Source organism: Gopherus flavomarginatus, chromosome 2, assembly GCF_025201925.1.
Source record: "Gopherus flavomarginatus isolate rGopFla2 chromosome 2, rGopFla2.mat.asm, whole genome shotgun sequence".
Taxonomy (NCBI): domain Eukaryota; kingdom Metazoa; phylum Chordata; order Testudines; family Testudinidae; genus Gopherus; species Gopherus flavomarginatus.
In genome coordinates this window covers 95,792,605-95,819,717 of record NC_066618.1, presented here as the reverse complement: position 1 = coordinate 95,819,717, position 27,113 = coordinate 95,792,605, and the positions used below count along the sequence as shown (strand labels likewise).

General features: G+C 42.2%; 2 protein-coding genes across 3 annotated transcripts in view; one reads left to right on the top strand and one right to left on the bottom strand.

Moving 5' to 3' along the window:
- The window catches only part of MPLKIP (M-phase specific PLK1 interacting protein), a 60,759-nt gene extending 56,227 nt beyond the window's left edge, over window positions 1-4,532 (top strand). Inside the window, exon 2 of the mRNA XM_050937837.1 lies at window positions 3,855-4,532. Within this exon, the coding sequence (XP_050793794.1) occupies window positions 3,855-3,956 (102 nt within the window). The 3' untranslated portion in view covers window positions 3,957-4,532. The remainder of the gene's footprint in view (window positions 1-3,854) is intronic.
- Window positions 1-27,113, bottom strand: part of CDK13 (cyclin dependent kinase 13) — a 76,887-nt gene that overhangs the window by 10,453 nt on the left and 39,321 nt on the right. The window contains exons 6-12 of one of the 2 annotated variants that reach the window (XM_050937661.1): window positions 25,727-25,771; window positions 23,587-23,776; window positions 11,260-11,316; window positions 4,752-4,853; window positions 4,562-4,639; window positions 1,501-1,617; window positions 556-687 (exon numbers count right to left, since the gene is read on the bottom strand). In XM_050937661.1, the coding sequence (XP_050793618.1) occupies window positions 556-687; window positions 1,501-1,617; window positions 4,562-4,639; window positions 4,752-4,853; window positions 11,260-11,316; window positions 23,587-23,776; window positions 25,727-25,771 (721 nt within the window). The remainder of the gene's footprint in view (window positions 1-555; window positions 688-1,500; window positions 1,618-4,561; window positions 4,640-4,751; window positions 4,854-11,259; window positions 11,317-23,586; window positions 23,777-25,726; window positions 25,772-27,113) is intronic. The other variant, XM_050937662.1, reaches the window with a different exon arrangement.

The window sequence follows — 27,113 nt, the reverse complement described above, 5'->3', positions numbered from 1 at the left end:
TTCTGTGAATCCATACTCATAACAAGTGTGTAATGCAAGTATAATCTCAGAAGATGTTTGATAAACAAGTCCTCCTGGCAGAACAAAATGAATATTTATTTTCTCAACAGGACAATGCTGTCTACTTGGATTCACAGAGTTTACAAAAAGGAAAGGGGCTCTAGTATAAGAACTCAGCAATCTGCAATCCTCTAAACAGTAATGCAGAACTTTTGCATTAAAATAGGGGAATAAATGCTTTCCACCCCCCCCCCCCCCCCCACTTGTTGTTTGGAGACATTCATTCTTCTAAATACACTTGCAGGTCACTAACAGTAAGAAAGATGTACAGAAAGTCTGACTAACAAATCAAACACGAAACTAGGGAATAGTTCTCATTCATAGTACAGGAGCCACTCAACTTTGCAGTTCTCTTAATGGGACTGTTACTAATATCTGGCACATTAGGTATTATGTTTGTACTACCTCTGTTTTCTCCACTACACAATGAACATTAAATACACACTTCCATCTTGTATCATGTAAGCACTGACATTACCACAGGAAGTAACTTACTCCGGTGGAGGCATTTTAGACGGTTCCACATCTCGCAGAAACTCACACTGAAGAGCCTGTTCAGCTGTACAACGCTTGCTAGGATCCAAAGCAAGCATGTAATCAAACAGATCTAACGCAGCTGGTGGAATACTGGCAAGGAGGAGAGAAAAATGGGGGGGGGTCACGTGTTATTTCAGATGCCATGTCTTTGTGCTATAAAACTTATATTTTTTTATTTTGTCAAGTAGAGTTTAATTGTATGATTTAAAACTTGGGCCTTATATTAATACATTTGTTTTAAAAGTTTTTCTTTTAACAAGGGTCTAATATTACTATATAATTGGAATTTAGCACAAACAGATTTAAACTTTTTAATTGGGCTTCAGACAATAATTCTATTGCTTTGAAGTTAAACAAGTATAAACAGGATGATACATTTTCCTAAACCCCGAAATAGTCAAAGGAGAAAAGGCAGTTTTTAAAATAATCTTACAGATGTTTTCTGTAACTTTCATGTTTGTTATTTGCATGAGACAACTCCAATGGCATTATTTTAGGATACATGGCTTACAGAATTAGTCTTATATACTGAATTTATGACTAACAAGCCCCTAATGTTAGCCAATCACAATTAATGACTAAGTACCCCGAGCTGCTTTTAGCCATAGGGACAATGAGCAGGTGCACCCAGGCCCAAAGAGCAACCATTTCCAAAGTACAAAGCTGACAGGTGGCTGAAATATTTGGCTCAATTCCCCCTTCCTTGATACATATACACAGCTCCCATTAACTAACAACAATAGCAGCTCGGCATGTGTATCAAGGGAAGGATAGGAACTTCAGGTCACTTCTCTCTGCATTTGACTGAACCCAGAAACAAATCTTTCAAAAATACTGAAATTCTTAAAGGACCTAAGAAAACCTAATGTAATACAGATGGTTAAATGAAGTCTCCATCCTTACAAAGCAAACTCTTCTCTCAGTTTTCGACGATACTGCTTCTTTGGTTTCATGGTGTTGAAATAGGCTAACTTTATTACATCAGGCCAGACTGCAGGACAAGGACTCCCACAAATTCGGCTATACACCAAACACAAACAAAAAACAAAACAAAACCATCAGTGTATGAAATCAAACAAGGTGTGCAGCTGTAGTTTTATACTCACAGGCATTGTTAATACAAAGAAAACAAATTTTAGTCTCCATGGACATATTCACAGGCTTCCTGTGATCCATGGGCATGAAGTTTTTCATGAGTTGGAGAGGAAGCGTAGGTAAATATGCAGTCTTAAGAGGCCAAAGAATACCCCACTAGAAAAACTGTTACCTCCCCCACACTTCTCCAGCATAGAGGCTCTTTACTGTGTTCTTGAAAATGATACAAGACTCCACTTAGCATGCTCAGGTAGCATCCCATGTACCCTAATGCATGGTCAGTTTCTTCCAGAAACTAGAATTTCTCTTTAGACAGGATAGAAATTTAAAGGGAAGGAGTGAATTTGGATGAATTTAGATCTATGATGTTTCTCTTTTTTTAATCTTGGTGTGGAAAGGAACTCTCAAATGACTGGAGTAAACAACACTCCATTGCTGACTAAGAATTTAGTTATCTGCTTAAGGACAGTAAGGAGCCTTGGGAGGACCAAAGGTGGTGGCAGAGGTGAGATCTGGTGTTTGGTTTTTAAATTTAAGAAAAAGGACCAGGGGCTAAATTAAAAAAATTAAAACCATCTTTGGGCCAAAAGGGTCACTGAGCCAGCCCACCTCCATATATGTGGTTGCACAAGTCTGTCCCTTCCACTGGCTTTGTCTAGAGTAGGATTTAAAGATAAGGTGTTCCAATGCTTTAGCCACCACATTTTTCAAAAGTCTATTGTAGACCAGGCAGTGTAGACTTTAATACTAGCAAACCTGATGGAGTTAAAACGCAAGCTCTCCTCAGGCTTTAACTCAACAAATCTTAGCCCGTGTTGAAGGCAATGGGCCTCATCTACACTAGGCTTTTTCAAAAATGTTCGTTAGAAGGTCTTAGTAACATGTTATAACAGTACCCCTTTCAGCCTAGTCTAGACAAGGCCACTAAGTGTGAAAAGTAGGGTTTACACTTTGTGGGCTTCACAGTCAGAAAGCTAAAGTTGCATAAATATCTGGTTGATGCTGCAGCTCACAACCTTGCAGATATTTGTTTTCAACTTCTACAGCAAGTTTTTCCTATAAATAGGCTGGTCTTGGGCAGAAAAGCCTACCATCTTTTATGGCCTTTGGGTTCCTGGAAGACTAGAAGTATTTTCTAGAGACTTATCTAGACCATCTTTAGACCACTGTGCCACCTTTGTGCCTATTTATATGATCTAAAGCATATTCTGAAAAAGAAGTTAAGTCTAGAGGAAAAAGTAGCATTGTCTTTTTCATGATTCAAGTCTATCTGTGGTCTTGAAATACTTGGGGGAAAGACCACCGGGGAAAATAATAAATTCACAAAATACCATGATCACCTATGATGTTGGCAGAGGCATCAAAATATTAAAAGTGGCTAGTAAGTTAAAAATTGACAATGATATGACTGACAACTATTCCATTATAGGTGGTTTAGGTTCCAGTTAAAATGTGCTGGGAACAGTCCTAATGTATTAAATTTTTAAATGTACAGCATCAATAGAGAAAAAATTAAGCTATGAAAAATTAGTTGATATTCTTTTGATATCAAAACAAATTTTTACAAATGACATCAATTCACTCTATACAAAACTATGTCCAGTTTGGTCAAGAAAGCCAGAACTGGAATGAAGTGCTGCACTGCCATCTTGTGGTTAAAGCAAAAACAACAAACAGTCACACAACATTAATTGTTTCAGTAGTGTAAAATAACAGGGTGACCATCGCCATGTTTTGCACCTTCTAAAACAGTGGTCCCCAACCTTTTTGGCTGGCAGGTGCCAGCCGAAGGACCACTGTGGCAGAGGAGCACTCGCCCAAATGCCACCACATTTCGGCGGCGATGCCTCTTGATGATGTCACTTGCCGACAGCAAGCAGCATCACCGAGAGGCATCCCCACCAAAATGCCGCTGAAATTCGGCAGCATTTCGGCGGGTGCTCTCCCCGGGGCCAGGACGCGGGTGCATTAAGATGCCCCCATGGGCGCCATGACCACTGTTCTAAAAGGTTGTTATACTTGTACAGACCAATTTTCCTACATGTTACATATAGCATTTACAGCTCATGTAACTTACTGCTTTTCAGAATCAAATATTTGACCTCGTGAAGAGAGATCAGGATAAAGAAGCAATTCACTGACTCATCCTCTTTCTTTTGTAGGAAGAAGATTCCACCCCACTGCCTAGGTTGATTATGGTATTAGAAGCAGGAGACAGCATTTGCCACCTGAATAGAGAAAAGAGACTGACTCTACTAATTTAAACAGCTACTGCCTGAGAAGATCCACTGGGGTGGGAAGGTAAAGGAAGACTTTATCTCCCCAAGGTATCTGGCAACTCTTGAGGGAAAGTGGAGAAACACTCCCTCCTGCAGCAGACAGAAGCCAGTTGCAGACATGTGGGAGAATGAAAAAGCAGCATAGGACCAGCAGTATGCAGAGAACCTAGCCTTGAGCAAAGCTTTCCCTTTAAAACAGTCATTCATTACTCTCCATGGTGGCCTTTTAACCTGCTGATGGGAGAATGGAGTTAAGGAAGCTTCAGTCTCACCTGCTTAAAAAGGTGAGCATGTCAAATGCCCTGTTGTGAGAGGGGCTTCAGTAAAGGTTAACTCCAGCTGCACTATAAAAAATCCTACCTATCACTGCATTCCTATGCCACGGAAAGCTACTAAGCAGTTCTCCAATTCTGAATAATTTGTTTTACAACTCCCCAAAAGTTACTACCATTTTTTTTTTCTGAGAAACAACTCGGATAACTTTTAAATGTTAATATTGTAACTCCATTTTTTTTGAATGCTCATGAAAAATAAAAGTGCTGTCTATGATTTTATAAAGCACCAACCACACCGTGGAATGTATAAGTTACCTTATTAGTTCCAGCTGAGCAAGTTCCTGATTTGCTTGAAATATTGGTTTTTTAGTAAAAAGTTCACCCAGGATACAGCTGTAAAATAAAGTTTTATATAATTCCATCAATATCATTTGATATAAATGTTATTTGAGATTTATTTTGGTTCATGATTTACATTTAACACTTTTATTTTAAAACTTCTTACCCACAGCTCCAGACATCTATGGCTGGTGTATATCTTTCCTCTCCAAGCAGAAGTTCAGGAGGCCGGTACCATAAAGTAATAACTTTGTTGGTATATGGTCGACTGAAAAAAAGAAGAGAGAGAGAGATTCAACATTTCTCTTAAAATGAGATTGTAGTGAACTAATAAAAGTTTGAGGTTTCACTACTACAATGTTGTTTTACAAATGCTCCATTTTTTCCATTCCCTTTTTACCAATACTGAGGCTGCTGCTGCTATATGGAAAGTTATTACTTAAATCTACCAAAGGATAGCCTGAAACAATCTCAGAGATAGGTAAACAACCATCTTCCTGGGGCACTAAAAATATCATCAGGCTTCAGAGATAAATACCTATACTGCTAACTATTTAATTGTTATTTGTTTTAGCAATAAGACTTTAGTTAATATCTCTATCCACTGCTGTTAGATGCAGTTACTGGCATAAAAGAGTTGGTTGCTGAAGTGCTGAAAAAAGAGTTAAACAGTGGAAAGAAAAAAAATTCAAGTCAGCTCTGCCCTCCCCCTCTTCCCCCCCCAAATGAGAGAAGCATAGATGCAGCCATTCTGTCACCACACCTCCAATCACCAGTATGATTTTAGCCATTAATATTATGTAACTTGAGGTTTTGTAACATTTTACACACTTTGAAAGCTGAGATTCCAATATTTTAGACAGTGGATAGTAATGTTTCAGTATTAACAGTTTTCAAGACAGCATCTAATACAACAGAAACTACATATCCCAGCTTTCCCAGTATAGTCTTCGGATAACTGAAAACCACCATTTCACATCTGTCATCTTTAATAAAGCATTAGGTTTGAATTGCAAATGCACAGAGGTATAAAGTAATGTATTTTAATAACTTATATGTGCTTAAATAAAACGAAATTACAAGCAATTTCTGCCTTTCATAGCAGGTGAACATTCCACACTGCAGATGACACCACTGTTATGTTCAGTGCAACTGTCTAATCAACTAAACACACTGATCTACAATGTGGACTTCTGTATTTAATGAAGGGGGCATAAAAGTGATAAGCTTACACTAAAACAATCCCCCTCTGGTCGCCCCACAAGCATGCACACTTTCAAACAAACACACACTATTGGAAACATTTTCCAAAGTGCATAAATGGCTTAGGCTCTTAAGTCACTTTTGAAAATGGGACTTCTTGTGGAAAATTTTACCCCATCCTCTACAGATCTGCCAGATTTATTCCAGAAAAGAGTATTCTTTTCACAAGTATTTAGATAGAGACATTCAGTAACAAAAAAAATCAAACCTATCAATATTCAATTGTTAAATATTTCTAGACAGTACTTTCTGTTTCAACAGGTATGTTCTTATGTAATATGTTACACCTTCTAGCTGGATTCAGAACTGATTTTTTTAAAGTTAGATGCACAATTGTGAATGAAATTACCACAACTCTGAGTGAAAGTTGGATAAATATGTACAAAAATGGCCATAATCATTCATTTGCATGTACAATTACCCCCCTTTGTACACTCAAGATCTATGCATGCATAAGTTAAGCACACAATTACAAGTGCATACAGCTTATTTTTTCAAAGCTTGCTTTCAGACTTCAAATTTTGATAAATGAGATACACAACATATTTCAGTGATTCTAGCACTCAAGTAATGCTTTAAGAAATTTCTGCTGCTGCTTCAAGGTCCCAAAACCTTCTAAATACTGTTTAATCAGATCAGTAAATCAATTGTCAAAAAATGTAGTTCAGTTAGTAAAAATGTGGAAAAATTGTTACAGCACAATCCTTAATGTTCATTAAATCCTACTATTACTGAAGAGAAGACGTACTCAATAAGAGACTGAATCAGGAATGAGATGCCAAGCTGCTAACAAGCTTCCAATTAGCCTTCCAAATTTAATATGCAATTATGTTAAAAAAATTAAAAAAGTTTTAATACTGCTTTTATTGATAATATAAAGTAATAATGCTGCTTGTGTTTATACTAAAACCAACTGTTAACTTATAAAATTTGCTTTTTAATTCTAAATGCATTTTTCACCACCCCCAAAGAACAAGCTGAATTTTACCACAACAATGCATTTTAATTATTGATAAAAAGAGCTATTTATGAGCCTTATTATCCCTAAATGGCAGCCACAGTGTCATGATGTAATGGAAGCTACACATAAAAATTAAACAAGTGTGGTACACTCTGAAAAGAACTGTGGGGTAAGATTGCATCCATTCACTGTGGAGCAATTGTCTCCATTAAATCATTAAATTTCCTGGCAGGTGCTTAGTTATCCAACCCTGCAATTTTCCTGTAACATGCTAGATATGATTAAATAAACTTATAAAAAGGTACATTCTTGAATTAGCAAGGCTGTTTCTTCAACATAAACCACTGGAACCAGGGGCATTGCCATCAAGAGCAAGTTTACTGTTCTGGCACCTACAACAAACAATAAACCTTTAACACTTAAAACACAGTTGTGCCTCACTTTCAAAATCAAGCATGAACAAATCAAACTGTGTACACAAATGGCCAATAATACATGCAACTGAAGTCCTATGGTTCCAATTATCCAATGTGCAAGTGGCAAAATGCTAAGCGTACACTTTCATTTTGGAAACCAGATTCTGCATATTATCATTCATGCCAGAGAAAATTACTTCAAGGAGATGACATTCAAGTACAAACCTTTAACAAGATACTAAACCATATTACACTCAGCAGCGATTTGCTTACATACAGGCATGGTGGAGCAATACAATTGTAATACCAGCATCAAAAAATTTTAAAATTTCTTCAGTCTTTGTATCTGTTCTCAAAAGTTTTAAATTAAACTCCCCTAATTTAAAGTGAGATATCACAAAGAAAGAACTGTACTTAGATTTTAGCCAGTGTTTCTTTTGGAAATGTGAGCAGGAAGTCAACTTTACCCTTCCCATTTGAACCCTTCCCAGATATACCAACAGGCATAAGAACAGCCATATTTGGGTCAGACCAAAGGTCCATCTAGCCCAGTATCCTGTCCTCTGACAGTGGTCAATGCCAGAGGGAATGAGCAGAACAGGTAACCATGCCGTCTCCCATTCCCAGCTTCTGGCAAACAGAGGCTAGGGACACCACCCCTGCTCATACTGGCTTATAGCCATTGATAGGCCTATCCTCCATGAACTTGTCTAGCTTTTTTTTGAACCCCGTATAGTCTTGGCCTTCACAACACCCTCTGGCAAGGAGTTCCACAGGCTGACACTGCATTGTGTGAAAATATACTTCCTTTTGTTTGTTTTAAACCTGCTGCCTAATAATTTTATTTGGTAACCCCTAATTCTTGTGTTGTGAAAAGGAGCAAACAACACTTTCTTTCTTACTTTCTCCAGACCAGACATGATTTTACAGACCTCTATCATATCCCTGGTTCTAGTCATCTATTTTCCAAGCTGAAAAGTCACAGTTTTATTACTCTCTCCTCGTGTGGAAGCTGTTCCAGACTTTTAACCATTTGTTGCCGCCCTTTTCTGTACCTTTTCCAATTCCAATATATCTTTTTTGAGATGGGGCGACCACATCTGCATGCAGTATTCAAGATGTAGGCACAGCACGGATTTATATAGAGGCAATATATTTTCTGTCTTATTATCTATTCCTTTCTTAACGATTTCCAACATTCTGTTAGCTTTTTAGACTGCTGCTGCACACTGAGTGGATGTTTTCAGAGAACTATCCACAATGACTCCAAGATCTCTTTCTTAAGTGGTAACAGCTAATTTAAACCCCATCATTTTATATGTATAGTTGGGATTATGTTTTCCAATGTGCTTTACTTTGCATTTATCAATGAATTTCATTTGCCATTCTGTTGCTCAGTTTTGTGAGATCCCTTTGTAACTCTTCGCAGTCTGCTTTGGACTTAACTATCTTGAGTAGTTTTGTATCATCTGCAAATGTTGCCATCTCACTGTTTACCCCTTCTTCCAGAACGTTTATGAATATGTTGAACAGCACTGGTCCCAGTACAGACACCTGGGGGACACCACTATTTACCTCTCTCCATTCTGAAAACTGACAATTTATTCCTACCCTTCACTATTTTTAACCAGTTATCAATCCATGAGAGGACCTTCCCTCTTATCCAACGATAGCTTATTTTGCTTAAGTGTCTTTGATGCTTTGAAGCTTTTTGAAAATTTAAGTACACTGGATCACCCTGGTCAACATGCTCGTTTTGACCCCCTCAAAGATTGGTGAGGCAAGATTCCCCTTTACAAAAGCCAGGTTGACTCTTCCCCAACAAATCATGTTCATCTGTGTGTCTGAGAATTCTGTTCTTTACTATAGTTTCAACCAGTTTGCCAGGTACTTGAAGTCAGGCTTCATCATCATCATCATCATCTCCCCATTACGCCTCTGGTGTTTAGGGCAGCGACGAAGCTCCTCCACTCGTCTGTTTCGTTCAAGTCTTTTAATGGTTCCCCAGCTGTGCCCCAAGTTTTTCAGCTCGGCTTCCACAGCTCTTCAACATGTTATTTTCGGGCAGCCTCGTTTTCGCTTGCCTTCAGGTGTCCATCTTATTCTACTCTTGTGATGGAATCAGTTTCCATCCGAAGCACATGGCCAATCCATCTCCAACGCCGCCTGGCAATGATGGTGCTCAGATCCTCTTGGCTGCACTGTGTCAGTAGATCTTGGTTTGAGATTGTCCTGGACCAAAAGATATGGAGAGTTTTTCTGAGGCAGAATGTATGGAATGAAGACAGTTTGAACATGTCATACTTCCTCACTCCCCAGCATTCTTCGCTATAAAAGTAGTGCTGAAAGTGCACAGCTCTGATAAATCTTGAGTTTGGTTTTTTATGTTGATGATTTCCAGACTGTATTTAAGCTCCTGAAGGTGTTTCCTGGCTTTACTGATTTTGTTCCGGATGTCCTGGCTTCTTCCACTGTCCTGGCTGATGATACTGTCCACATATGTGCATGTTTCTACACTGGTGAGAACATAATCCTCTATCTGTACTGGTGATGGTGAGACAATATTAAAAGTCATGATATGTCTTATTGCAGTTGATTTTCAGTCCAATTTGCTGGCTGAATGTGTTGTGTCCAGTTTTTTTTTCTTGTATATGGTGTTGGATATTTGATAGGAGAGTGAGATCATCTGCGAAGTCCAGGTCTTCAAAGGTGTTCATTTAATGCCTCTGGGCATGTCTTCTGTTGTACACTTCATTACCTAATCGATGGCAACGCTGAAGAGGATTGCAGACATGACCCACCCCTGACATACTCCTGTTTTGACTTCAAAACTGAGCTCACTGTGATCAACATTGCATGTAAAGTTGAAATAAAAGCTTTTGATATTGATTATACGGAGAGGGATTCCACAGGCCTGCAGAGTGCACTGTAGGCTGGTCCTGTGAATGCTATCAAAAGCCTTCTCAAAAGAAAAAAGGCTTACTGGCCTGTAATTGCCAGGATCACCTCTGGAGCCTTTTTAAAAAATTGGCGTCACATTAGCTATCCTCCAGTCATCTGGTACAGAAGCTGATTTAAATGATAGGTTACATACCACAGCTAGTAGTTCAGCAATTTCACATTTGAGTTCCTTCAGAACTCTTGGATGAATACCATCTGGTCTGGTGACTTATTAACGTTTAATTTACCAATTTGCTCCAAAAAGGCAGAATATGCATGTTCATTTATGGAAGCAGGAGTAATATTGAAATGTTTAGGCAGGCCACATCCTAACTGTAAACCTGCATCCTTCATCTCCAGTCAGTTTATATCAAAACTGAAAGTATTAATTGTGATGTCATTAGTCAGAGCTCTTTATTAAAAAAATCATCTATATCTGTGCTATTACAGCTAATGGAGATTATCTTTTAACTCAAGAAGTAAGCCTCTCTAATGGTATTTATGAAACAATAAGGGAAAAAGAACACCACATATTTAACTGAAGTTCAAAGTCTGAAAGGAAAGTGCGTAAACAGATTCTCATCTCCCCAAAGTTATTTGTCCATGGTATTCTGGAGAGACTATAGCTTTGGTATTGCAGAAAGGATACTTGTACTTTTAAAGAACCAGGATGAGAAGTGTTCCTTTCTCCCACTCCATTTACACTTTAGTTTTATGTTTGTGGTTTTAATACTATGCACACATCAGGTGACTGACCTCCCTCCTTCCAGGGCTTCACAACTTTTTATGCTAGTTGTTTAGTTAGATGGCCTGACAAATGTTTATCAACGTACAGCTATTATACTTTGACATCTCAACTAAAATTGAACTAAAGCATGAATATAACTGAACTATACCAACATAAACCACTGCATAGCTACACAGTACAAACCTTTACTTCTATCATTTCAGATATTTAATTAGAAAAGAGGATGCCATATTAAAAATGTGATTTGACTTAAACTTCCCTCTACAGAAAAAAGCATCCCTAGCTCTGATAACCACAGAAACCTATGCTTTAAATATATATATTTAACAGAACGAGGTCATCTTACCTCTCCTCTGAGCTATACAGTCGAGCAAGCCCGAAGTCTGCAAGCTTAATCTGCCCTCTGGTGGAAAGAGTAAAGAATTTTTACTGATTAATCTTGTTAACAGATTTAAAAACCACACAGATGTTTAAAATGCTTTAAACTTCACTAATTCACACTAGTCACCAGGAGAACCATAACAAATTACTGCATCATCTCAATTAATAAGTATGCTAGCCAATGCAATTTTTAAAAACAAACCATAAGGGATTGTGAAATGTTTTATTTTCTTTTGACAAATGCAGTTATACACTTCAAAGAATATTAATGAACATTCAGGGTATACTTTGTAAAATAATCAACGAACACCACATAACTATTTATTATGTTGATAAAACTTTGAAGAGGGGAGACTGCCATTTCTGTACATTTTAAGCCTGGCTTTAATGCTGTGGAGATGACTAATTCGCACTTCAGTAACCTTTTACTCAGTAAATTGGCCTATTTACTGGTAACTGTAGCTAATAAATATTAAATCATAAGTATTTGCATAGCACCTCCTTGTAGGAAGTATACAAAACTAAACACTCCATTTGTATCAAAGGCTAATGTTGGGATTTTAAGACTGATTTTTCAAAAGGCATATAGGATGCTGCTGCTCAACAGGCAACATACCATGCCAATCTGGAAGGTTGGATGACTTACACTAGAAAGGACATTCATAGGTTTCTATAAGGAAAGAAAAGGAGATGGTGCTTTCACAAAGTTTGTTGATTTTAAAAAAAAATCCTTTATTTCTAAATGTTACGTACTAAGTTTATTTATATCCCAGAATTTATTTATATCTATTTATTTATATCTCAGGATATTAGAGAGACGGGGGAGGGGGGGTGGTGAGGCAATTCCTTTTATTGGACCAACTTCTGTTGGCAGTTCCAGATATGCACTGAGGCTTATGTTTATATACATAAGTGTGAAACATGGATCATCACTTGTAAGCAAGAGTATCAGTATGTACCTAAAATGTGTGTTTGAACACATCTGGTTGCATATTCTTTTAAATGGAAACACTGTACTTCTACACTCCCGAAAGATGAGGTCTTCAGTATTATACAATGTGATAAGATGAGTCTCCACACATTTGACTATAAGATCAGATAGTCAAGAAAGCACAGGTCAGAAAAGACGGTTACTCACCTTTGTAACTGTTGTTTTTTGAGATGTGTTGCTCATATCCATTCCAATTAGGTGTGCATGCGCCACGTGCACGTTTGTCGGAAGATTTTTACCCTAGCAACACTCGGTGGGTTGGCTGGGCGCCCCCTGGAGTGGCACCGCTACGGCGCTGGATATATACCCCTGCCGGCCCATCCGTCCCTCAGTTCCTTCTTGCCGGCTACTCCGACAATGGGGAAGGAGGGCGGGTTTGGAATGGATATGAGCAACACATCTCGAAGAACAACAGTTACAAAGGTGAGTAACCGTCTTTTCTTCTTCGAGTGCTTGCTCATATCGATTCCAATTAGGTGATTCCCAAGCCTTACCTAGGTGGTGGGGTCAGAGTGAGATGTTGCAGAATGCAAAACTGCTGAGCCAAAGGCTGCATCATCTCTGGACTGTTGAACCAGAGCATAATGCAAAGCAAAGGTGTGGACCAAGGACCAGGTAGCTGCGCAACACATCTCCTGGATAGGTACGTGAGCCACGAAGGCGGCAGATGAAGCCTGAGCCCTGGTAGAATGCGCGGTGATGTGGCTTGGGGAAACAGCCAAATCATAACAAGTGCGGATGCACGTCGACACCCACGATGAGATCCTCTGAGAGGAGACAGGTAGGCCTTTCATTCGGTCTGCTACCGCAACAAAGAGTTGGGGCGTTTTATGAAAGGGTTTTGTCCGCTCAATATAAAATGCGAGAGCTCTACGGACGTCCAGGGAGTGCAATTGCTGCTCCCATTGCGTTGAGTGTGGCTTCGGGAAGAAGACCGGGAGAAAGATGTCCTGGTTAACATGAAAGGCCGAAACTACCTTAGGGAGGAATGCTGGGTGTGGTCGCAACTGCACCTTGTCCTTGTGGAACACAGTGTACGGCGGATCCACCGTAAGAGCCCTAAGCTCGGAGACTCGTCTAGCCGATGTAATGGCTACGAGGAAAGCCGTCTTCCAAGACAGGTATAGTAGCGAGCAGGTTGCTAACGGCTCGAATAGGGGAGACATAAGTCTGGTTAAAACCAGGTTGAGGTCCCAGGTCGGGGCTGGGCAGCGTACTTGGGGGTATAAGCGCTCCAACCCCTTGAGGAACCTTGAAACAATAGGTTGTGAGAACACGGAACGGCCACCTTTGCCTGGGTGGAAGGTAGAGATGGCTGCCAAGTGTACCCTCAGTGATGATACTGCTAGGCCCTGCTGTTTGAGAGACCAGAGGTAGTCCAAAATAGAGGGAATCGAGACCTCAGTGGGAGTAAGATTATGTGTTTCGCACCAGCAGGAGAAACACTTCCACTTGGCCAGGTACGTTGACCGGGTGGAAGGTTTCCTGCTATCCAGGAGAACTTGTCGTACTGATGCAGAGCAACATAACTCTGACTGGTTTAGCCACGCAGCAGCCAGGCCGTGAGGTGAAGGGCCTGCAGGTCCGGGTGGCGAAGTCTGCCATGGTCCTGAGTTATGAGGTCTGGGTGGAGTGGCAGGGTAACTGGGTTGGCTATCGACAGGTCGAGCAACATGATGTACCAGTGCTGCCTGGGCCACGCTGGAGCGATCATGATGATGCGCGCTCTGTCCCTGCAGAGTTTTAGCAGGACCTTGTGAACCAGCGGGAACGGTGGGAAGTCATAAAGGAGCTGGCTCTTCCACGGCATCAGGAAAGCGTCCGAGATCGATCCCGGAGACAGACCTTTGAAGGAGCAGAACATCTAGCATTTCCTGTTCTCGCAGGAAGCGAACAGGTCTATGTGGGGAAATCCCCACTTCTGGAAAACGGAATGAATAACGTCCGGGCGGATCGACCACTCGTGAGACAGGAAAGACCTGCTGAGTCGATCCGCCACAGTGTTCCGAACGCCTGGGAGAAAGGACGCTACCAGATCTATCGAGTGGGCTACGCAAAAGTCCCAGAGTTGGATGGCCTCCTGACAAAGGGGGGAGGATCGTGTCCCTCCCTGTTTGTTTATGTAGTACATGGCCGTTGTGTTGTCTGTAAACAGTGAGACACAACGGCCTTGCAACTGTTGCTGGAACGCCTGAGACGCCAGGTGGACTGCTCTCAGTTCTCGGACATTTATGTGTAATGCCAGCTCCTGAGATGACCAAAGGCCTTGAGTATGAAGGTGACCGAGGTGAGCACCCCAGCCGAGAGATGACGCGTCCGTCGTCAGGGACATTAAGGGTTGGGCCGGATGGAACGGCATCCCTGCACACACCAGGGAGGGAGTTAGCCACCATTCTAGGGAGCCTAGGGTGCTCGGGGGAAAGGTGACTATAGTGTCTATTGGGTCCCTGCCCAGGCGGTATACCGAGTTGAGCCAAACTTGGAGAGGACGGAGGCGGAGCCTGGCATGGGTTTGGTTACAAACGTGCAGGCAGCCATGTGACCCAGGAGACCGAGACAAGTGCGAGCCGAGGTCGTTGGGAAATTCTGTAGACCTCGGATGATTGTTGCCATCGCCTGAAACCACAGTGGTAAGCAGGCTCTGGCTAGAGTGGAGTCCAGGATAGCTCCTATGAAGTCTAACCTCTGCATGGGAACCAGAGTGGATTTTTCTACATTGATCATCAGGTCTAGATGTGTGAATATGTCCTTGACGATGCCCACATGCTGAGCGACTTGTGTCTCGGAGGCCCCTCAGATGAGCCAATCGTCCAAATATGAAAAAACGTGTATCCGACGTCGGCGGAGGTAGGCGGCGACTACGGCCATACACTTTGTAAATACCCTTGGGGCTGCAGAAAGGCCAAACGCAGAACCGTAAACTGGAAGTGCTGATGGCTGGCTACAAAGCGGAGGTATCTCCTGTGCGGACGAAAAATGGCGATGTGAAAGGAGGGCGGCATACCAGTCTCCAGGATCCAAGGACAGGATAATGGTCCCCAGGGATACTATGCAGAACTACAACTTTATCATAAACTGGCTGAGTCCTCACAGATGTAGGATAGGTCTGAGACCTCCCTTCGACTTGGGGATTAGGAAATAACAGGAGTAAAACCCCTTGCCCCTTTCATCCATTGGTACCTCCTCTATAGCTCCCATGGCGAGGAGCGTCCGCACCTCTTGTAAGAGGAATTGCTAGTGAGAGGAGTCCCTGAAGAAGGACAAGGTTGGAGGGTGGGAGGGCACGGCTGAAATAAATTGGAGGTGGTACCCATACTCCACCGTGCGTAAGACCCAGCAATCTGAAGTTAACTGGGACAACACCGGGAGGAAGTAGGAGAGACGGCTGGAGAAGGGAGGAGAGGGATCCTGGCCTGTAACTGGTACGCCGCCCTCGGGCGCACCTTCAAAAGTTCATCTTTGGTCCCGGTGGTGGTTTCGAGGGACCTTGATTTTGGCCCCTTTGGGGTCCTGACGGTTGTCTGCAACCTCAGCAGCGCTGCCTGCCAAAGTCCTGTCTTTGTCTAGGCACAGAGTATGGGTGGTGAGGCTGGGGACAGAAAGGCCTGTGTTGGGTCACTGGCGTATGCATGCCGAGAGAGCGCATTATGACCCTGTTGTCCTTCAGGCTTTGCAGATGGGGTCAGTCTTTTCCGAGAAGAGGCCTTTACCATCAAACGGCAAGTCCTGAATGGTATACTCCAGCTCCGGTGGGAGGCTTGAAACCTGAAGCCATGAGATGCGCCTCATGGCAACACTCGAGGACAGAGTCCTGGCTGCTGAGTCAGCTGCATCCAATGAGGGCTGGAGGGAAGTTCTGGCCACCTTTCTCCCTTCCTCCAAGAGGGCAGCGAACTCTTGGCAGGAGTCTTGAGGGAGAAGCTCCATAAACTTACCCACAGCCACCCAGGTGTTATAATTATAGCGGCTAAGCAAGGCTTATTGATTGCCACCTGGAGCTGTAGGGCACCTGCTGAGTACACTTTGCGGCCGAGTAAGTCCATTTGCCTAGCCTCCCTCGATTTCGGGGCTGGTGCCTGCTGGCCATAGCGTTCCCTCTCATTAACAGACTGGACGATTAGTGAGCAGGGAGGAGGATGGACATACAAGTATTTGTACCCTTTAGAGGGCACCATATATTTATGCTCGACTCCCCTGGCCGCAGGAGGGATAGAGGCTGGAGACTGCCATATAGTGTCGGCATTGGCCTGGATGTTCCGAATAAATGGTAGGGCAACTCTAGTGGGGGCATCCGCCGAAAGAATGTCCACTACTGGGTCTTCTACCTCCGGGACCTCCTCCACCCGGAGGTTCATATTGAGTGCTACCCTCCTTAGGAGGTCCTGATAGGCTCACAGGTCGATTGGAAGAGGGCCCGAGGAGGATGTTCCTGCCACTGCCTCATCTGGAGAAGAGGAAGAGGAGATGTCGGCAACAAGCCGGTCCCGTGTGGCCTCTTGCTCTTGGGCGACCTCCTGTTCCAGTGGAACCTGGGAGTCCGGTGGGTGAACTGGGGCTTCCTCTGTAGCAGTCGGAGGAGGATGGCTAACCGTCACCTCTGGCACTCGGTGCTCTGATGAGACAGAGCGGGACGGAACTACTGGTACGCCTTGGGCCTGGTGGTACGCCCAAGGTGTCCAGAAAGACCACTGACGGGGTCCTTGGTCCTGGGCCTAGGTCTCTTGGAAGACTCTGGTGGGCACATCAGAATCGCGGTCCTGTGCATAAGAGCTGTCCACGTGGGACAACACTGATGCTTGTCTGGATGGCCATGGAGGGCCTGAAAAGCCCTGGACAGAGTCTCTGTCTCTAGCGAACCTTGCTCTACTCGGCACTGGGGACCGGTACCGGGAGGCATACCGGTACCGGGAACGAGATCAGGACCTGTGACTGGGGCGGTGCTGGGAGGTCGACCGAGATCTCGAGGCTCGACGTTGGGAGCGGCTATGGGAGTCACGGTGCCTGGAGGGGTGCCAGGAGCTGGAACAGTGCCGAGAGTAGCGGGCCGGCGAACAGGATACCGAATGGTGCCACGAGTGCGACCGGTACTGAGGAGGAGAACGGTGCCAGGACTGCGAGTGGCGTCGGGAGCGCCGACAGGACCTAGAACGTCTGTGGGACCGTGATCGTGAACAGTGCCACTCTGCTGTGCCGACAGAGGATGATCTTATCAAGGCAAGCTTGCCAATAGACTGTATTACCCACACCGGCGGTGCCGGGGGTTGAGGCAGCATTGACTCTGTCATGGCAATCAGATCCCTCGCCGCTGAGAATGTCTCTGGCGTGGATGGAATAGTAAGCTCAACCACGGCTCGCGCCAGGGAGCTGACAGGCACCGGAATCGACGGTGCCGACGTCATCGGTGCTGCGGCAGGTGTCAGTGCCAGGCGATCTGACTTAGACGAGCTCTCTGGCTGCAGTGCAGGTTGCACGGAAGCATCAGGAGTCTTAGGCTTTCTTGAACTCGGGGAGATGGAGAGGTGCCGAGTTGACTTCGGTGCCGGCGATGGCCGGTGCCGAGAGGCCTTGGCAGTACCAGCGCGGTCTGGTGCCGAGGAGGCACTTCTGCCCGCTGATTGATCAGTGATCGGTGCTGAAGGCGGGGGGGGGGTGGTGGTGGTTAAGAGCTGCCTCCATGAGGAGCTGCTTTAGCCGAAAGACCCGCTCCTTTTTTGTTCTCGGCTTAAAAGCCTTGCAAATGCGACACTTATCTGTCAGGTGAGATTCCCCAAGGCACTTAAGGCAAGAGTCGTGTGGATCTCCTGTCGGCATCGGCTTATGACAGGCCGAGCATGGTTTGAAACCCGTGAACCGGGCATGGGCCCCGGCACCGGGTGCGGGGAAAGGGCTAATCCCCGAACCCCTCTTAACTATACACTAACTATATATAACTGTGAATTATATACACAAAAAAATAACTAGAGAACTACGAGTAGCTAGGGAGGTGGAGGTCAGTAAAACCGCATTCCACTGTTCCAACGACCGACATGGGCGGTAAGAAGGAACTGAGGGGCAGTTGGGTCGGCAGGGGTATATATCTGGCGCCATAGCGGCGCCACTCCAGTGGGCGCCCAGCCGACCCACCGAGCGTTGCTAGAGTAAAAATCTTCTGACGAACGTGTACGCGGTGCGCGCACACCTAATTGGAATGGATATGAGCAAGCACTCGAAGAAGAAACTATGCTTTCACATATTTTAATTTAATATGACAAATGCAACTAACAAAAATATCCAAACACAAAACCTGGCTGTAATGGGGGACTTTAACTATCCAGATACCTGTTAGAAAAATAATACAGAAAAACACAAAATGTCCAATTATTGGAATATGTTAGGGGTCACTTGTATCAGGAGGAGGAAGGATCCAGGGGAAGCAGCCATTTTAGATTTCATTCTAAACCGGGAGAAACCGATTGTGAATCTGAAAATTGAAGACAATTTGGGTGAAAGTGATCACAAAAGGATAGCCTTCACGATTCTTAGAAAGGAAGGAATGAGAGCGACTCCAAAAAGGCAGACCAATAAACTCAGAGAACTGGGAGTCAGGGTCCCATAGGAAAACAATGTAAGGGAAAAAGGAGTTCAAAAGAGCTCAATGTATCAGAGACAAAATATTAAAGGCAAACTATCCTGATGCAAAGAAAGGAAGGAAGGAAGGACAGAAGGGACAGCTCAGTGATTTGAGTATTGGCCTGCTAAACCCAGGGTAGTGAGTTCAAGCCTTGAGAAGGCCACTTAGAGATCTGGGGCAAAATCAGTACTAGGTCCTGCTAGTGAAGGCATGGGGCTGGACTTGATGACCTTTCGGGGTCCCTTCCAGTTCTATGAGATGAGTCATAATAATATAATATATTGAGATATACCTAAGAAGCCACTACATCAGGAGCTCTTTAAATGAGCTGCAAATCAAAAAGGAATCTTACAAGAAGTGAAAACGAGGACAAATTGCTATGGATGAGAACAAAAGAATAGCACATAGGGACAAAACTCATAGACTCCAGGACTGGAAGGGACCTCGAGAGGTCATCGAGTCCAGTCCCCTGCCCTCATGGCAGGACCAAATATTGTCTAGACCATCCCTAATAGACATTTATCTAACCTACTCTTAAATATCTCCAGGAGATGGAGATTCCACAACTTCCCTAGGCAATCTATTCCAGTGTTTAACTACCTTGACAGTTAGGAACTTTTTCCTAATGTCCAACCTAAATCTCCCTTGCTGCAGTTTAAGCCCATTGCTTCTTGTTCTATCATTGGAGGCTAAGGTGAACAAGTTTTCTTCCTCCTCCTGATGACACCCTTTTAGATACCTGAAAACTGTTATGTCCCCTCTCAGTCTTCTCTTTTCCAAACTAAACAAACCCAATTGTTTCAGCCTTCCTTCATAGGTCATGTTCTCAAGACCTTTAATCATTCTTGTTGCTCTTCTCTGGACCCTCTCCACATCTTTCTTGAAATGCGGTGCCCAGAACTGGACACAATACTCCAGCTGAGGCCTGACCAGCGCAGAGTAAAGCGGAAGAATGACTTCTCGTGTCTTATTTAAAACACACCTGTTAATGCATCCCAGAATCACGTTTGCTTTTTTTGCAACAGTATCACACTGTTGTGGTCTGTAAGCTTGTGGTCTACTTGTGGTCTGTGGTCTGTAAGCTTGTGGTCTACTATGACCCCTAGATCTCTTTCTGCCATACTCCTTCCTAGACAGTCTCTTCCCATTCTGTATGTGTGAAACTGATTGTTCCTTCCTAAGTGGAGCACTTTGCATTTATCTTTATTGAACTTCATCCTGTTTACCTCAGACCATTTCTCTAATTTGTCCAGATCATTTTGAATTTTGACCCTGTCCTCCAAAGCAGTTGCAATCCCTCCCAGTTTGGTATCGTCCGCAAACTTAATAAGCGTACTTTCTATGCCAACATCTAAATCGTTGATGAAGATATTGAACAGAACCGGTCCCAAAACAGACCCCTGCGGAACCCCACTCGTTATACCTTTCCAGCAGGATTGGGAGCCATTAACAACTACTCTCTGAGTACGGTTATCCAGCCAGTTATGCACCCACCTTATAGTAGCCCCATCTAAATTGTACTTTCCTAGTTTATCTATAAGAATATCATGCAAGACCGTTATCAAATGCCTTACTAAAGTCTAGGTATATCACATCCACCGCTTCTCCCTTATCCACAAGGCTCGTTATCCTATCAAAGAACGCTATCAGATTAGTTTGACACGATTTGTTCTTTACAAATCCATGCTGGCTATTCCCTACCACCTTACCACCTTCCAAGTGTTTGCAGATGATTTCTTTAATTACCTGCTCCATTATCTTCCCTGGCACAGAAGTTAAACTAACTGGTCTGTAGTTTCCTGGGTTGTTTTTATTTCCCTTTTTATAGATGGGCACTATATTTGCCCCCTTCCAGTCTTCTGGAATCTTCCCCGTCTCCTATGATTTCCCAAAGATAATAGCTAGAGGCTCAGATACCTCTTCTATTAACTCCTTGAGTATTCTAGGATGCATTTCATCAGGCCCTGGTGACTTGCAGGCATCTAACTTTTCTAAGTGATTTTTTACTTGCTCTTTTTTTATTTCATCTTCTAAACCTACCCTCTTCCCATAAGCATTCACTATATTAGACATTCCTTCAGACTTCTCAGTGAAGACCGAAACAAAGAAGTCATTAAGCATCTCTGCCATTTCCAAGTCTCCCGTTACTGTTTCCCCCTCCTTACTGAGCAGTGGGCCTACCCTGTCCTTGGTCTTCCTCTTGCTTCTAATGTATTGATAAAGAGTCTTCTTGTTTCCCTTTATTCCCATAGCTAGTTTGAGCTCATTTTGTGCCTTTGCCTTTCTAATCTTGCCTCTGCATTCTTGTGTTATTTGCCTATATTCATCCTTTGTAATCTGACCTAGTTTCCATTTTTTATATGACGCCTTTTTATTTTGTAGGTCATGCAAGATCTCATGGTTAAGCCAAGGTGGTCTTTTGCCACATTTTCTATCTTTCCTAACCATCGGAATAGCTTGCTTTTGGGCCCTTAATGGCGTCCCTTTGAAAAACTGCCAACTCTCCTCAGTTGTTTTTCCCCTCAGTCTCAGAGAGGCTAAGGCACAAAATGAGTTACACCAAGCAAGGGACAAAAGGCTATTGATCGAAAAGGTTCTAGAAATACATTAGGAACGAGGACAAGAAGAAAGTGTAGATCCACTACTTAGCAGGGAAGGCTAATAACAGACACCAAGAAGCCTGAAGTATTTAATACCTATTTTGCTCCAGTCTTCACTAACAAAATTGAGACTAGATACTTAATACACTTAATATTAACAAGAGGGAAGGAACATAAGTCAAAATAGGAAAACAACAGGTTAAAGAATATTTAGGTAAGTTAGATGTATTCAAGTCAACACGGCCTGATGAAATCACCTTAGGGTACTTATAGAACTAGATGAAGCAATCTCGGAATCTAGCAATTATCTCTGTGAATTCATGGAGGATGGGTGAGGTCCCAGAGGACTGGAGAAGGACAAATAGAGTACCTATCTTTAAAAAGGGAAACAAAGAGGACCCGGGGAATTAGATCAGTCAGCCTAACTTCAATACCTGGAAAGACAGTGGAACAAATTATTAAAGAATCAATCAGTAAGCACTTAGAAGATAACAAGATAATAAATAATAGTAAACATAGATTTGTCAAGAACAAATCATGCCAAACCATGCTAATTTTTTCGTTTGACAGGGTTATTGGCTTAGTGGACTATGGGGAGGGAAGCAGTATATGTGTTTTATCTTAATTTTAGTACAACTTTTTACCATCCCACATAACATTTTCATAAGCAAACTAGGGAAATCTGGTCTAGAGAAACTATTATAAAGGTGGGCATATACTGGTTGAAAACCCATACTCAAAGAGTAGTTATCAATGGTTCACTGTCTAAATGGGAGAATGTATCAACTGAGGAACCTCGGGGATCTGTTCTGCATCCAGTACTATTCAATATTTTCGTTAATGACTTGGATAATGGAGTGGACAGTATGCTTATAAAATCTGCTAATGATATCAAGCTTAGAGAAGTTGTAAACACTTTGGAGGACAGGATTAGAATTCAAAATGACCTTGACATTTTGGAGAATCAGTTTGCAATCAACAAGATGAAATTAAATAATATGTTCAAAGTACTAAACTTAGGCAGGAAAAATCAAGGAAGGCAGTAGTATTGCTGAAAACGATCTGGGGGTTATAGTGTATCAAAACTTGAATATGAGTCAACAATGTGATGCAGATGCAAAAAAAGCTAAAATTCTGGCGTTTAATAACAAGGGCGTTTGATGTAAGACACAGGAGGTAACTGATTCACTTTAATTGGCACTGGTGAGGCCTCAGACGGAGTACTGTGTCCAGTTCTGGGTGTCACACTTTAGGAGAGATGTGGATAAACTGGAGTGGCCAGAGGACTGCAACAGAAATGATAAAAGGAGAATAACCTTTCCTCATTGGTCAATTTAACTGGGTATGTTTAGTCTTGAGGAAAGACACCTGAAGTGACATCTGATAACAGTCTTCAAATAAGTTAAGAGTTGTTATAAAGAGGGCAGTGATCAACTGTTCTCAGTGTCCACTGAAAGTAAGACAAAAGGTAATCAGCTTAATCTGCACAAAGGGAGATTTAGGTTAGATATTAGGAAAACTTTCTAACTGTAAGCAGAGTTAAGCATTGGAATAGGTTTCCAAGGGAAGTTGTGGAATCCCTGTCACTAGAAGTTTTTAACAACAGATTAGACAAATACCTGCCAAGGATGGTCTAGATCAGTGGAAGGCAACCTGCAGCCTGCATGTGGCCCATCAGGGTAATCTGATTGCAGGTCATGATACATTTTGCATCCACATGGTCCTTTCTTCCTCAGCACAGGGGGATAGACTGATGGCCTAGAGGTCTCTTCCAAATCTATTTTATGATTCTATGATTAAACTCTGAAATTATATTTCTTAGCACTGGTTGATGAACCTAATTCCTGATTTTGGTGTTTCCACACAGGTAAAGTAATGAGTAAACAGCAGGAACAGAAATTAAATTGAATGATACTAGGTTCAAAGTTGAAGCTAGTTTTAAAAGTAGCAATAAGCAACCTCAATAATGAAAGTCTATTTTTCTAGTGATAGAAGAAAGTGACACAAATTGCTAGAATTAAATTAAAGGTTTCTTGTTTAAGCTGTTACTTTATAACTTTGTGAACACTTTAAAGTTAGTTATATCCATACCTATTATTTAGTAGAATATTTGAACATTTAATATCTCTGTGCAGGAAGTTCTTCTTATGGCAGTAATCCAATCCCTCCATCAACTGTCTCATAAATGACTTTATGTGATTTTCATTAAAATGAACCAAGCCAGATTCCAGGAGTCCCATCAAGTCATGGTCCATATATTCAAAGACCAGGTAAAATGCACCTAGAAAGAGGGGGGAAAATTACAGATTTCATAATATTCCAAAATATCTTAGTACTCTACTTTTAAAAGTACAGCCTAGTATTCTTCACATACATTAGTGTGTGTTCATATTTTTGTAAAATCTGGATAACCTTGGAGATGCACCTTATTTCCAACTGCTTAACTGCATTTAAACACAGCTGAAAATATATTTTCCTATTACTTTTCTGTGTAAGCAACTGTTGTAATTGTCAGAGATACAGTAAGAACAAAAAGCTAATACAGTGGAACCTCAAAGTTCCGAACACCTTAAGAATGGAGGTTGTTTGTAACTCTGAAACGTCTGTAACTTTGAACAAAACGTTATGGTTGACTTAATACACCTTTGAAACTTTATTATGCAGAAGAAAAGCTTCTCCCCTCCCCCCCTTTTTTTTTTAGTAGTTTATGTTTAACACAGTACTGTACTGTATTTTCCCTCCTTATGGGGGGGAGGAGTCTCTGCTGCTGCCTGATTGAGTACTTCCAGTTCCAAAAGAGGTGTGCGGTTGCCTGGTCAGTTCATAACTCTGGTGGTTCATAACTCTGAGGTTCTACTGTACAAAGGATATCTGGATAGAGTTACAGTGGCTTCTTCACAAAATACCAAAATTGTTTAGCTGGATTAGTGAACCTTGTGGTGAAATCCAGAAATAAAACTACATCTAGAGTAGAGGTGAGCTAACACTGTATTTCTCTGTTATCATCCTCTGATTTATTTTTAAGCTTGCACTGTGGAATTGTGTCAGGAATGAGCCTACTATTCAGACTGGCAGTGCCTACAACACAGACCAGAACAAGTCAGAAGAGGAAGTCCACAAGTCTGCAGCAGCTCTGCAGAGGTCCAGATTTCACATCAGAAGTTAGTTCCCTCACACCTCTAGTGTGGCAGAATCTGGCCCTTTCGTTCCACAAGTGATTCCATTAAAATCAACGGGATTACTTGTGAGTCTGGTGCTTAATACTGAGGAACTCTGAACGCTGAATACGTAACTTGAAGTGTTAAGGTAAGAAAACAGCATTAATCTCTATCTAGAACCTATTTCCTTTCCCCCTTCTCCTCCCTGACTGCTGCTCAGAGAAGTTCATGAGCTCTCCATAGTAACACTGAGCCCTCCTTGACCAGCAAGAGGATTGTAATGAAGAAACTATATCCTACAGGTTCTCCTTATCCTTGCAAAAAGCCTTCAAGAAAACAGGACCTTCAAGGCTCACCCCTTTATAAAATACTAACATCTACACCAGACAAGAATTCCCAACAGCCTAGGCTCACTATATAATAATGGTCTCACATTAGAAGCTAATGAAAGTCTGCAGTTCAGCAATGGGCACTCAATATGCCACATTTAAATAAGGTTAATACCCAAATGCGTAACTTGAGAAAAAAGTGAAGGGCCCTGACCAGCAAACAGAAGCTTAGTCAGTCTTCTTTGCTTAGCATTTAAGCAGACAAAAAAAGATTGCTCCTAGCTCTAAAGAAAATAATATGTTAAGAAACTTGAGATCAAATTAGAAGAGCGACCCTTTTGGGTACTGCACATGGCTCTCCTGGCATTTGTGGCATTTTCTTAAGCTCCCCTCCATCTGCCTGATTTCAGGCACAGGGAGCTGAGTGCTGATTCTAGGATAGCTTCTCAACCCCCGTGTTGTCACACATCTACAGAGGGCAAGGGAAGTGCTGAACAAATGGACCAGAGGTTACATGATCTTGTCACATCGAGGAAGATAGGAAGAGAAAGGATGGAAGACAGTTTTAAAAGGGAGCTGCAGACAGCCACAGGTCTCCTGATATTATATTGCAATGTTTGCATAATGTTGAGGTTCCCACACAATGGTATGTAGAGAGCTAGCTGTTTACAAAGTGCTAGCTCCTCATTTCCAAAAGCTAGACTTCATTTAAAACACAGATAAAAAGGTTAAAATTTTCCTTACTTGCCATGTAACCAATTGTTGTAGTTGCCACAGGGATATTGTGACCTTAAATAAGAAGGAAGGTGGTACATGAAACACTTAAAATGCAGACCACCCAAAGCTTGAACCCACCCCACACCCCCAACAAAATGCACCATCATAATGTAAAAACCACAGGATTAGACTAAAATTTCATGATTTAGTGACTTTTTCTAACCACATTTGATGAAATGGTTCATCAACTCTGCAAAGCCAAATACCACTAATCTTGGGAAAATATTTTGTATTCCTGAGTGTATGGAGGGTACTAATGCTGGTGCCCCATCATCTGAGTGCCTACTTCCCTTCCTTGCATAAAAGAATACTACAAGCCCATCACATATGCAGTTAAACAGCACAAGATCTCATCTCTAAACATACAGCAAAATGAATAACTATAGCTATCAATCACTGTGAACTTATACAATCAGGCCTAGTGCCTTTTTAAAATGGAAGCAAAAGAACTACACAAAAAACTCACATTTCTTTCATCTTCCTTTCACAAAAGTTAATAAAGCGAAAAGAGCTTGAAGAGGCCCTACTATACAGGGGATCGAGCATCTGGACTGACTCATTTTGGGTGATTTTGCTTTCACTACACTGTTCAAACACACCACAGTAGGTGATGATATCTCAGAAGGATGACAATTATTGTGGGAGCATTAAGAAATAAAAGAAGAATGGCATATGAATTAGCTATGGAGTTGGTTGATGCTGTTAAACTGTTTTTAACACTCTCCCAATTAAATACACCAGATTCTCACTCCAATTTTTAATAATGAACATGAGTACAGCAAATATAGTATAATTCCCATTTTACTCTTCTGACTGTGCTAGTGCAAATGAAAATGGAATGTAACATCAGATTTATGCTTTACAAAATAAACTAAATATGAGATACAGTGTTGTATGCGGATTTAACAGTGTTTCAACTGTCAAGCTGATCTGACTTTCTTTTTCTTGCCTACAGTGGAACTGCCAGAACTAGATTACTAAGCAATTATACTGTGTTGTATTCATAGGATGAGTGACACTGCAATTTCATATTGCCGTAATCAGAAATACGTCATTACAAATTTGATTTTCAGTATTACTCCAACTAATTTTAGTTTGCGACTGCAAGAGACATTAGACCAATCCAAATGAAGTGTTTTGTTTACTCCTTCATAAAAACAAATGCAGGGTTATTTTCATGAGGTGGGTGTGATCTCACGGTGAGAGAAAAGTTATTTATGCTATCTGATCATCTCATATTGTGTGGCAGGACAAAGCAGGGAGCCTGCCATCTTCCCTGCTTCTTACCCTTGCGTATACATCAGGGGATGGGCCTGATATTCAAGGCAGTAATTGGGGCAGGGAGGGAGGAAGG